General features: G+C 42.7%; 1 protein-coding gene across 10 annotated transcripts in view; it reads left to right on the forward strand.

The window, feature by feature from the left end:
- The window catches only part of BCKDK (branched chain keto acid dehydrogenase kinase), a 39537-nt gene that overhangs the window by 11937 nt on the left and 14433 nt on the right, over positions 1-13167 (forward strand). For 8 of the 10 annotated variants that reach the window (XM_026683493.2, XM_087946744.1, XM_087946743.1 and 5 more), the window contains 3 exons: positions 4068-4136; positions 8175-8285; positions 12923-12970. In XM_026683493.2, the coding sequence (XP_026539278.1) occupies positions 4068-4136; positions 8175-8285; positions 12923-12970 (228 nt within the window). The remainder of the gene's footprint in view (positions 1-4067; positions 4137-8174; positions 8286-12922; positions 12971-13167) is intronic. The other 2 variants (XM_087946748.1, XM_087946749.1) reach the window with 1 other exon arrangement.

Below are 13167 nucleotides of genomic sequence, written 5' to 3' on the forward strand. Positions count from 1 at the left end.
ACATAGAGTTACTTGTTCATTAAAGATGGCTTCTTCTTTGTCCCAGTCTTCTTGTTTTGCAGTCTTTCTTGTTGTTTCTCATAGTTCCAGATCTCCATTTCTAAGAATTGAAAAACGAAGCCAAAAGAACCCTTCCCTTCTTGTGCATCTTCTTTGTACTTTTTAAGTTCCATTTTCAATTCATCCAAAAGTGATGCCATTGTAGAAATTTTTAAACAACCACCCGATTGATTTTAGTCATTCAAATATAATCACCAAAAATCCAAAAGTCACCAAGTAATCCAAATACACACAAGCTGTTTCTTTTGGCTCTTTCTTTTTTCCCCCACTTTCTCTTCCTGGGGTTATTATTTAGTTGCAAAGTTTCAGTTAAAATGTATCTTTTAGAAGTCTTATTGAAATTTTACTTTAGATTCTTTTAAAGTCCAGGCAGTCTCCTCCCTCTTCCAGATCCTTTTTCTCTCCCTTCCTGCTTATAGAAGAAAAAGATTTTAATGTCCAGAAATCTTTATTGTCCCTTTGACATTTAGTTATATTTTCAGCTTAATTGCCTATTGATGCCAAAGCGAATTTTTCCAATTTCTTATTTAGGTCTCTTAGTTGTCAATATAAGGAAGGAGAGAGAAGAAGAAAAAAAGCTAAACCTTTCCCTTTTCCCTTTCTTTCGCTGCTTCCGACTCTTCTTTGGGAGCTATGTTATTTCTTGTAAAATTTAAATTCCAGGGTACCTTAGTTATTACTTTTTCAACTTAGCCCAGTCAGCCAAAACTTTCACTTCTTATCTTCCTCCTGCATGTTCTTTTCCGGTTGAGTTCTTCTTTGAGGTGGCCATTTCTGACCACTGCTCCTACCGCCTTTGGGAAAGGGAGTAATGGCCAGCTGAGGAGGAGAGATGCGGCTCTGCTCGACCTTGCTGGTGGTCTCCCCCCTCCTCACCACTTCTACGGGGTGGCTTAGCCCCGAAACCAGCCGGCTCGGGGCGCTCCAGCGGCGAGCCCAGACAGAAACCGCGCACGATCGCGGATTCCTGTCTGTCGCCGAAGCCCTTCAAACCGGAAGTCCCTGTAGTAAAAATTTTTTGAATCCCATCACTGTGCCATAACATATAGTAAAATAACAATGAAACAGTGAAATTATAAGATATACAATGCATATACAATGGCTCCATATACAGGTGGTCCTTGACTTACGACCACAATTGCGCCCAAAATTTATGTTGCTAAGTGAGACAGTTGTGAACTGAGTTTTGCCCCATTTTACTTTGACTTTTCTTGCCACATTTGTTAAGTGATTCACCACTGTTGTTAAATTAATAACGCCGTTGTTAAGCAAACCCAACTTCTCCATCGACTTTGCTGGTCAAAAGGTCACAAAAGTTGATCATATGACCACAGGGATGCCGCAACAGTCATAAGTGTGAAAAATTGTCATTTTTTTCAGTGCTGTTGTAACTTTGAACAGTTGCTAAATGAACTGTTGTAAGTCGAGGACTACCTGTAATAGACGTTCAGGTGCTCCTCTGACATGCGACCATAATGGACCCTGCCCATTTGGGCTTGTCAGTCATAAGCCAGGTCACTACGTAAGTGGATGAATTTTTATAACCTCTTTTTGGAGCGGTTATTATGCGAATCCATTGTTTGTGGCGGAGTGTTTTTGCCGAAAACCGGAAGTAAATGCTGCTTTTTGGCAAAAGCATGAATCGCGGTCATGTGACCATGGGGCATAACTGCATAACTGTTGCCGAGCAACGGAAATGCAGTCGCGTAACTGCCAGGGGTGGGGCAGGCATTGGAACTTCACAACCAAGTTGTAAGATGGTCTGTCATAATTTCAAATGGTCGCTAAACAACCACTCATAAGTTGAGGATTACCTTTATTAGGTGTAAAAAGATTGCAACCAAATAGAAGCTACAAAGAAGGACTTAAATATTTTTTTCGAAGATTAAATGACCCCGAGCCAAGGTAGCAACTTGGTTGCTGACTGATAGAAAAACTCTGAGAGATCAAAGATGGGCAACTTACGGACTTCAACTCCCAGAAATCCTGAGCCAGCCATGTATGGCTGGCTCAGGAATTCTGGGAATTGAAGTCCACAGGTCGTGAGGTTGTCTTAATTGTCCATCCCTATGAAGCCGTTAATTCCATTTTTCAAGGTCAGAGCCCTTGAGTTCATCGGCCATTAATGATTCAGCCCTGACGTCATTGTGAATGGGGCAGTGAAGGCCGTAACAAAGAACGTCCTTCACCTGGCCACCACTGCAAGGACAGAGGCCTTGTTCAGCAGGGAGCTTACAAAATCTCCCTTCAAGATGTGTGCAGGGTGCGCCCTGCAGGCAAAGGGACATTAAAGTCCTTCAAAAGGGGACTGAGAATAGATATTGCAGCCGAGTCCCCACTCATAGCTCAGACATAACCCGGCGGGGCAGCCCGTTTTTCTACCACCTTCCAATAAAACCTCGGCCTGGAGATAGGACCAGGACTAGTTCTGGCACCCAGAAGCAGGGGCGTATTTATCCCAGAACTGAAATAAAAGGGCAGGTTTGCATTCCTGAAGGGCGCCTGACCTAGTTGACTACAGATCTGTTGGTTTTGGCACAATTAATGCCCTTTCGGTGTTCATGGCAAGGAGGTTGGGTGGAGTTAGACTTAGCAGAGCTTCTCTGTTATTTCATTTCCTTGGAAGACAGCCAATGTGCTTTGAATGCCGCAGACACAAAGTCTTTGGGTCCTATTTTGCTGATTCCAGGTTGAAATGATTCCCTCAGCACACAGTATTGCTCAACCTTGGCAGGTTAATACCATACAGCCTCAACTTTTTACTTTTACATAGTAATAGGTATTAGAGCCATTTCTATAACAACAAACCTATCTAATCAGCAAAACCGAAAATCAAAGTTTCATTTTTTCCCCCACCTCAAGAACAAACTCCAGAAGTGGTTTCCAAGCGAAAAATAAGTTAGGTGTATTCTTTTCCTTAGTTAAAGTAGTCAGTTCAGGCATCTCTACTAACAGCTTTTACAACCAGTCATCCATGGTGGGACCACACAACTTAAAGTTGCCAAAAAAGTTGAGAAACACTGCTCTAGTGCAGGGGTCCCCAATTCCCCCCGCCCCCAGTCCGTGGACAGGCACAGATTCGCTGCAGGCCACAAACTGGGCCAAACAAACGAGCAAAGCCCCATCTGTGGGATGCAGGCAGCACTCAAACCCACTCTCTGATCGCCAGAATCTCCACAGAACTTGTCCCCGGTGCCCAAAAGGTTGGGGGCCACTGCTCTAATGAATTGGAGTGGGCTCCTTATTCACATTTTCCCTGTTTCCCAGGCTTGAAGCATGATTTTGTAGCCATCATCCCTGCATGATTCATCTCTGTGGTTCTCTACATCAAGTGCTAGGGCAATTTGCTGGCCATTATAACTGGTTCAACATTTACTTTGTGTCTGGAATTTTTATTGTTTATTTAAAATGTTGATACAGCCGTCCATCTTTCAGCCAGCTCTGGACAGCTCCCAATCAAGATTTAAAAAACATATAAAATTGTTTTAAAAACTATAAAACACAATAATAAAACATTAAATATCACAAAAACGTGGTGCCAATCCATCTTAAAGTATCATCATGGAATGATTTCTGCTTACATAGTAATAGGTATTAGAGCCATTTCTATAACAGACCTGTCTCATCAGCAAAACCGAAAATCAAAGTTTCACCTCAAGAACAAAGTCCAGAAGTGTTACAAAGAGGGTCACGGACAAAACTTTGGAGGGTATCATGGATTTGAGAAAAGGCTTTGAACTACAGGAGGGGTCTCCAAATGTAGAAACTTTAAGATTTGTGGACTTCAATACCCAGAATTCCTCAACCAGCCATGTTGCCTAGGGAATTCTGGGAGTTGAAGTCCACACATCTTAAAGAGGCCACGTTTGGAGACCCCTGCCCTACAGAGTAGGGTGTAATGAATTTATTTATTTATTTATTTATTTATTTGTCATGGGGTGCTGTGCTTATTGCCTCCCTGGGAGCCTCTAGAGTTTTTGTGAAAATGCTTTCTGTTCTCTTTGCAGCCCTCTGTGAGGTTGACACCTACCACCATGTTGTATTCTGGACGTTCTCAGGATGGCAGTCACCTTTTGGTAGGTGTGAGATTACCTCCACATTGTTATTTCTCAAGTATTGAAATCTGCTTTTCATCCTTTCTTTTCCCTGCTTGGAATTACGGGGTTTATTGCTTCCTCAGGAGCTGTTCTGCACATTGAGAAATCTTGGTTTGTGTCCTAGCTCTTTAAGAGCAGGAAGTCTCTTTCGGGAGTCTGTATCCAAGATTGTGTATACCTAATAGGTGTGGCCTAGAAAAGCTGCGTCTTATGATTCTGTTACATATCTGGAATAGAAAGGTGCTTTCTTCAGAAGACACAATCTAGCACATGGAAAAATCTGTTGATAAAGAAGCAGCCCCTGCTTCAAAATTCCTTCCCTTATGGCAAGCTTAATTTGAAATTCTATTTCTTAGGTTTGGGTTTCACACATAGAGGTATTTGGCCCATCAAGCATAAATACCCCTCCCCCATTTTTAAAAAAATACATTTTTGTTTCTATATATACATCATTGTGTGAACAGTGTGGTTCCAGGCCATTTTACATTTTTAAACAAACATGACAATGGTTTCACATTGATATTATTAATTTTCTTACATAAATTGATATTAATGCATATTATCGATCTTAATTATTCAATATTCTCATGTACTATTTTGTGTCAGTCTATATTCAACATCACGTCTTTTATTATAAATTCTACATTAGTCATATTTGCAATATTTAACAAATTATATAATTCAAATAGACATTCATACATTTGTATTTTCTATTATTTACCCCCTTTTTAGTTCTTGGTTGTGCCACCATTACACTTAAAACAAAGTTTCTTCCTACTCCCAATTATAATAAAACAAACTATTCATCCTATTGACATTTAACGTATTATACCATTCTAGTAATACTATATCCCCCCACAAATATTCTGAGATGGTTTAAACCAGGGTCCAACCTTAGCAACTTTAAGACCTGTGGACCTCAACTCCCAGAATCCTGGCAGTTGAAATGCACAAGTCTTAAAGTTACCAAGGTTAGACATTTCTGGTTTAAACCTATACTGTAAAAGGATAATATATCACTTCTTTGTTCTTAAATATGCATTTTACTTTGTTAGTTTAAGAACCTCTCTCTTCTCTCCCTTCTATTTTGTGTCTTCTGCAGTATTAAGGTAAAAAAAAGGCCCTGCCAAAACTTCATCGCCACCCCCCCACTGCCCATTCTTTAGAATTTAGGCACCATCAGGGCATATGCAAACCAATCCTTGGTTTAAAGCAGAAGGTGTTTGAAATTAAGACACGTAGATGCAGCAACCAGCGAGCCAAGTGCTGGGCTTGGCTGAGGGCCCTTAGGGGAAAAGTGGAATTAAGTTTGTGCTTGTAAGCTTAGCCTGCTCTTCTTTGAAAGAGCTAAGCTGTTTCTGGACGACACTGTGGTGTCTCTGGCCTGAATGACAGCAGAGCTGTGAGACTTTCTATTTATTTATTTTATCCTGTCTTTATTACATTTGTCAATAATAGGCAAAAAAAATACCTAATACTCCCCCCTCTTCTTATTTTCTCCACAACAACAACCCTGTGAGGTAGATTGGGCTGACTGGCTCAAAGTCCCGTCTTCATGCCTAAAATGGGAGTAGAATTCACTATTTCCCAGTTTCTAGTCTGGTGCCTTAAACACCAAACTAAACTGTCCAGTGCTGTCTGAAATTAAAATAAAAAAATCAGATAAAAATTTTCACATTTTGAGAATCACTTATAGAATCATAAAATCATAGAATCATAGGGCTGGAAAGGGACATTGGATGTCATCTAGTCCAACCCCCTGTCCAAGCCAGGAGTCCTGATACCTTAGACACTTCTCTGCACACACATGCTGATGACTGTCAGATTTTTTTTTAATCTAAAAATGTTCTTCAAGAAGTTTTGGGTGACAGATGTAGTTGTTTACCCCAGTGATCCCCAACCTTTTTAATGCCGCGGCCCGGTACCGGCATCAGCTGGGCGCCACGGCCCGGTACCGGCATCAACTGGGCGCCGCCATCTTTTTTGAAAAGTGCTTCCGGTGACCTCACGGAAGCACTTTTTCATCAAAAAGATAGCGCGCCAGCGCTCGGTGAGCTTTTTGGGTAGAAATGGCTTTCTACCCGGAAAAGCTCACGGGCTCATGCCGCCATCTTTTTGATGAAAAAGTGCTTCGGTGAGCTTTCTACCCGGAAAAGCTCACGGAAGCACTTTTTATTAAAAAGATGGCGGCGCCAGCAACCAGCGGCCCGGTAAGACTTGTTCCGCGGACCGGTTGGGGACCCCTGGTTTACCCCACTGAAAGAGCTCCTTGTCAGACTGATAGCAAGTCTAGCAGGTACACCAACAAACAACACTGCACACTAACAATGCTGGCATTCCTATGTTGTAACCCTAACCTTCCTCCTAATGAATAGCTTTTAAAAATTTGTTCCTTTGGTTTCTAGTCTAAATTTCTAATAGGAAATTCCCTTTCTTTCTTTCTTTCTTCTTTCTTTCTTTCTTTCTTTCTTTCTTTCTTTCTTTCTTTCTTTCTTTCTTTCTTTCTTTCTTTCTTTCTTTCTCCCTTCCCTTCCCTTCCCTTCCCTTCCCTTCCCTTCCCTTCTTTTTATCTGCTTTTATCACTTTATAGGTGGGAAACATATCTAATACTCCTTTCTCCTTCTATTTTCCCCGCAGCAACAACCGTGTTAGGTGGGTTGGACTGAAAGAAGGGGGCTGGCCCCAAATCACCCAGCACTCTTTTATGCCAAAGGCTGGATTAGAACTCATAGTCTCTTGTTTCTGGGCCAATAGCTTAACTATTACACCAAACTGCCTCAATAACTGTTCTTCTCCTATTGGTTTTCTTTACTATCCCCCTCACCTTGTGATGGATATGGTTTATTGATTGTTTTGAAGTGTTTTATTATAGTGTTTTATTAAGCGTTAAGTTTTTCCTATGTAAACTGGGCAGTGCGATGGCTCAGTGGTTAAGATGCCTGTCTTGTCAGCTGGAAACCTTGCAACCTAGGTTCGAGACCAGATGAGCTCCTGTCTTCACCCCAGTTTTACCAACCTGGCAATTTGAAGGCATGAAAATGCAAGTACATAAATAGGTACCACTTTGTTGGGAAGGTGACAGAGGTCTGTGACATCATGCTGGCCACATGTTCTGACCCAGCTCCCCAAACACAACAAACCCTCTGACATGAACTCAAAAGATTCCTTTATTAGGAATACCGGCAGCCCCAGCAAAAAGTTTCTCTCACAGTCCATCAGTCCGGAAGATGAATAGCTGTCTGCCATGCCTATTCATCTCCGCCCCCTGCCTTCTATCCCCATAGCTAGGGTGGGGCCTCGCTAGCAGCAGTGGCCCTTCCTTCCCCAGGATCGGCCCATGGCTTTTCACTGCTCTCTTCTTCTCTGCCTTCTGCACAGCTGAACCTAGGCACTAGCTCTGTCCGGTTTCAACAAGACTATTGGACTTTAGATCAGTCTTTATGATACTCTGTGGTGTTCCAGTTGAGTTGCGTTGCCCCTTTGGCCAGGTTGGCTGGGAATAATAGGAGATGCAGCCCAGCATATGTCCTTCCTTGGAGAACATTCCTGTCAAGCCCTTTAAGCAGAGCGCATAATAATCCAATGAGTTTTAATGCCAAGACTGAGGAGCTGGAGCAGTAAATATTGAGAAGTGTGATGGAAAGTTTCCAAACATCCATTATTAATAAGAGCATGGAGTATTTATCTCAGTTATCTGTTTATTTGATACCCTCGAATGCAGTCTTTCTCAACCTTGGCAACTATGATGTTTTCCTTCTGCCAGTGCATACTGGGCTTAATCAGGCAGCAGAATCAAATGGTCTACAACAGGGGTCCCCAACCTCCAGTCCGCGACCCAATGCCAGGCTGTGGAAATGGTGGGTGAATGCACACAAAGTTGGCTTTGTCAAAGCGGGGCATGCGTGTGAAACCAGCCCTTCTCCCCCTCGCCCTCCACCCCACCGCCTCCAGTCCAACCAGCCAGAAAGGTTGGAGTCCGCCACCCTACAATCGCTCCCTTTTGTGTTTTGGCTACAGAAAAGTTCCCGTTACCTCCACCACGAGCTGCCGGTCCGTATTGCTCACCGCATCAAAGGGTTTCGAAGCCTTCCCTTCATCATTGGCTGCAATCCCACCATCCTCCATGTGGTAGGCACACCAAGGTCTGCGGGGAAGCATCCGAAAGAGATGGCCCATAACTGGCGCTGGCTCTAAAGCAGGGAGACGGACGAGGCCCTTAAGGCTGTTGGGCACTCTGATCATCCCCCCGTAAAGCCGTGTCACAATTGCTTCCTTCACATTATGGGACGAGGACCTTGTTACCTGCTTCTCCGAGCAGCTGTTTCTCAAAGCAGCGGCATGGATAGTCCTCGATTTGAGACCAGAAAAATCTGGACCAGAATTTCCATTGCTAAACAAGGCAGTTGTTAAGTGACTTGCACCAGTGGCCTTTATGGCCCTGGTTAAGTGCCACTATTAAGTGAATCACATGGTCATTAAACAAATCCAACAAATCCTTGTTGGAAGCTGGCTGGGAAGGTGGCAGATGGCAATCGCATGAGGCCAGGATGCCGTAAGCATCATAAATGCATGCTGATTGCCCTAATTTTGGTCGTGTGATTGGGGATGCTGCCACGGTGCTGGGTGCAAAATGCAAGGATCGGTCATATCTCTGAACAGTCACTAAATGAATGATTGTCTATGGAGATTCTCGGTCATCCAGGTCATAAAGGTGCTTTTTTCAGGAGGCAACTAGACTTTCTTTTTTCTTTTTTTCCTTCGAAGACGTTCCCATGGACATGCTTTGATTAGAGCAACAATACGGAAATGATTGGAAATTGCCCTTCAGGGATGTTTTCCCCCACATTAGACTACAGTGCAGCCCTGATGTTTGCATGCAACCACTATATTAATCAAATCAAGCTTGTTTAGCATTAATAAGAGGATTGGGGTAGCGGGGCCTTGGTGTGATAGGTAAATCTTCCCACAATTTTGTAGATGGAGTCTGTAGAGATTCTCAGCCATCCAGGTCATGGTTGTCCCAAAGGTGTTTTTTAGGAGGCAACTGGACTTTCTTGTCTTGTTTTGTTTTCTTCTTCTTTTGTTTCTCATCCAAGAATCTGTCAGTCGGGAATAGAAGGATTTGTATTCTTGCAGCTGGTCTTTTGCATCCTTTGGGCCTTTGAAGCACTGGGAGGTTTATCTGTGCCCTCAGGGTCACCTGAATAGTGCTTCTGTTTCCTGTAGTTTGCAAAGTCCAGTTGCCTCTTGAAAAAGCACCTTTGGCATAAATGAATGGTTGTAAGTGAAGGATTATCTTTAATACAGACTCAAAGGGAATTTGTCTTTTGCTCATGGCAACCGGACTGGAAAAAAATAAGGAAGTCCAGTTGCTTCCTGAAAAAGCACCTTTGAGACAACCATGACCTGGATGACTGAGAATCTCTGCAGACTTTTAGCTGTACAATTTGGGATGAACACCCTTTAAATGGTGTGTGAGTAGGAATGAATGTGTGTGTGTGTGTGTGTGTGTGTGTGTGTGTGTTTGTTTGTTTTGTTAAGTTTTCGTAGGTACTTACATGAATGGTATTCAGCTTTGTGCTGGTATTTTCCCACGTCATTATAGTTGTGCTTTTAAAGTTGTAGCAACGTTTGGCAGAATCTCATCTGCCATCATCAGGCTTCTGTATTGTGTTCGTCTGTGAGTCAGACTTTTACAGTTGTTTTACAGTTGTACAACTGTAAAAGTCTGACTCACAGACGAACACAATACAGAAGCCTGATGATGGCAGATGAGATTCTGCCAAACGCTTGCTACAACTTTAAAAGCACAACTATAATGCGGGAAAATACCCGAACAAAGCTGTCATCGGCTTGTGTATAGTGTTCGTGTGTGTGTGTGTGTGTGTGTGTGTGTGTGTGTGTGTGTGTGTGTATGAACCAGGAGCACTACTTAGGTGGCCCTGAGGACACTTTTGGACCTCAGGGACCACCAAACTCGTAATTTTAAATCCCAGGGACCACTAATATGAATTTTGATTGACGGTGGCTTGCTGACTTTGGTGGAAGAGAGAGAGAGAGATCTGATCTAACCTCTCTCTCTCCCTCTCCCTCCCCCCCCCCACAGAGAGGCAGGGGTGGGATTCCAATTTCTTAACAACAGGTTCTGTGGGCATGGCCTAATTTGTGGGTGTGGCTTGGTGGTCATGTGACTGGCTGGGCATGGCTTGTATGTAAATATTATAAATATTTATATAAATATTGATTTTTTTATTTAAAAAGAGCAACTTTTACCCAAAATCAGGCAAGGCAGGCAGGCAGATTGAGTTGCTCACAGAATCACAGATTCATTCAGAGATCTGTGATTCTGTCATCGGCTACCTGAGTCTGTCACATAAAATTTGCTTGCAAGCAAACTCATAAAATTTGCTAGCAAGCAAATTCACAAAATTAAATCACAACACACCATGTGTGTAAATATTGATTTTTTTATTTAAAAAGAGAAACTTTTACCCGAAATCAGGCAAAGCAGGCAGTCAGATTGAGTTGCTCACAGAATCACAGATTCACTTAGAGATCTATGATTCTGCCATTGGCTACCTGCACTGAATAATAGAAGCTTCGGTCCTTAGGAAGGTTCGGCTCTCCTTAAAAGCAGAGCCGAAGATCTAAAGATTAGCTAGAAAGCAAGAAATCCAACGATTTCCTGCTTTCCAGCTAATCTAAATTTCCCAGCACAGCAGAACAGTTAATGGTCAGGAAAATAAAAAGTAAAATATCAACTTAGCAGACAGGTTTGCTGGGTCAGGAGTGATAGGGCGGGGAGGGTTCCCGTGGGCCATGTAGGCGGCACAGCCTTGTGTTCCCATGCAGCCTGGATTAAGTGCTTTGGGGGGGGTGCTCTGCGGGGGACATTTCTCTGCAGACCACCAAAATTTTCTCGCGGACCACCAGTGGACCACGGCCCACTGGTTGGTGGCCACCACTCTAAATGGATGCAAATGACTATCTTTCTGCAAGGAATATAAATCCTTCCATTCCCCACCATCTAGTCAGAGCTGAAGAAACTTCTCGGATGAGAAGCAAAATGTCTTCAAAAGAAAAGAAAAAAAACCAGAATGTCCAGTTGTCTCTTGAAAAAGCACCTTTGGGACAACCATGACCTGGATGACTGAGAATCTCTGCAGACATCCAGGTCATAGTTGCTCCAAAGGTGCTTTTTCAATAGGCAACTGGACTGTCCAGTTGTCTCTTGAAAAAGCACCTTTGGGATAAATGAATGGTTGTAAGTCAAGGACTATCTGTAACACAGACACAAAGGGAATTTGTCTTTTGTGCATGGCCAAGTTACACAGGCAGGTCAGGAGATATTTGACCTCTATTTTAGCGATGGCACCTTCATCGATTTGTCTTTATTCTCAAATCTCGGTTCCACTGTTGAGTCGGATCTGAGGATTATTTCAGCAAGGAAGATGCTGCACGGATACTGCTTTCCTGGCATGTGTTGATGTTTGGGAAAGCAGATGCTACATTCTCATTGCCTTTGCAGTGAAGACAGACGGGACTTTTAGCTAACAGAAAGGAGGAGTCCTCCTCCTCCTACTCATCAGGTTAAAGGGGGTCCTCGGCTTACAATCATTCGTTGAATTATCTTTTGGAGTTTCAACAGCAATGAAAAAAGGGACTTATGACCCACCCTATCCCAGCACCATCGCAGCATCCCTGTGGTCATGTGATCAAAATTCAGACCCATGCATTTATGATGGTTGCAATGTCCCGACGTCACGTGATCACACCTGCAACTTTTCCAGCCAGTTTTCGACAAGCAAAGTCAAGGGGGAAGCCAGATTCACTTAATGACCACATGATTCACTTAACAACTGGTGATTTGCTTAACCATAGCAAAAAGGTAAAAAATCGGGCGTGACTCGCAACCGTCTTGCTTAGCAACGGAAATTCTGGTTCCAATGGTGATTGTAATTCAAGGGCTGCCCCTACAGAGAACTTAAGAAATCAATGGGTCACACATCTTGGAGGGTGAGGTTTTGGGGAAATAAAAATACGTACTCTAACTTCAGTAGCAATAGCACTTTGATTTATATATCGCTTCACAGTGCTTTACAGCTCTCTCTAAGTGATTTAGAGAGCATATTGCCCCCAACAATCTGGGTCCTCATTTTACCAACCTCAAAAGGATGGAAGGCTGAGTCAACCGTGAGCTGGTGAGAATCGAACTGCCAAATTTCAGGCAGCCGGTAGTCAGCAGAAGTAGCCTGCAGTACTGCATGCGCCACCATGGCTCTTAATAGTAAATAGTTATAGTAAAAATGATAGGAATACTGATCAAATAACTAGTTCTACTGTTTCCCACAAGGGAAATAGATGGCAAAAGTCTTGATTTTTTTAAAATACTCTAGATTCTCCTTAGACAGTGGCTAAAAAAGTAAACTGTTCACCTGGCCACTGGCAAATTTGTAACTAGCTTGCTAGTTGTTATAGCCTCATTATTTATTTTCCCTCAGAAAATAAATGCATTATGCTTTACGTTAAGCATTATGTTTTACAGCAGCCCTGCAGTGTAGGCCAATAGATGACCATCATTTGGGGAGCTACTCTGAACTTTCAGGAAAAGTCCCCAATGCATCCCACTATGGCTATGTCTCCCTACCTATTTCAGTTCTTTCTCAAAATCTAATGGGAAACTGGGAATTTGGTGAGTGCATGTTGCACAATTTTGTTGATAGTCCTTCCGCTTCACTCATTCTTGCCTTCTTTTCTATTTTCAGCATGAGCTTTACATTCGAGCCTTCCAGAAACTGAGTGAATTTCCCCCAGTAAGTATCGTCGGAAACAAAAATGTTTATTTTTGCCATTGTGAGGCTCACATAAATTCTTCAGCTCATTGACCTCTTCATGAAGTTTCAGATTGTTCATTGACCCCCTCCAATATTTATGAAATGAAATTAATTTAATACTTTAATGAACAATCCACAGTTCTTCTGTATTGCCAGTTCTACAGAGACATTCACCA

This window comes from Notechis scutatus, chromosome Z (genome assembly GCF_049901735.1).
Source record: "Notechis scutatus isolate UNSWTSFEM ecotype Mainland chromosome Z, rNotScu1.2, whole genome shotgun sequence".
NCBI classification, from domain to species: Eukaryota; Metazoa; Chordata; class Lepidosauria; order Squamata; family Elapidae; genus Notechis; species Notechis scutatus.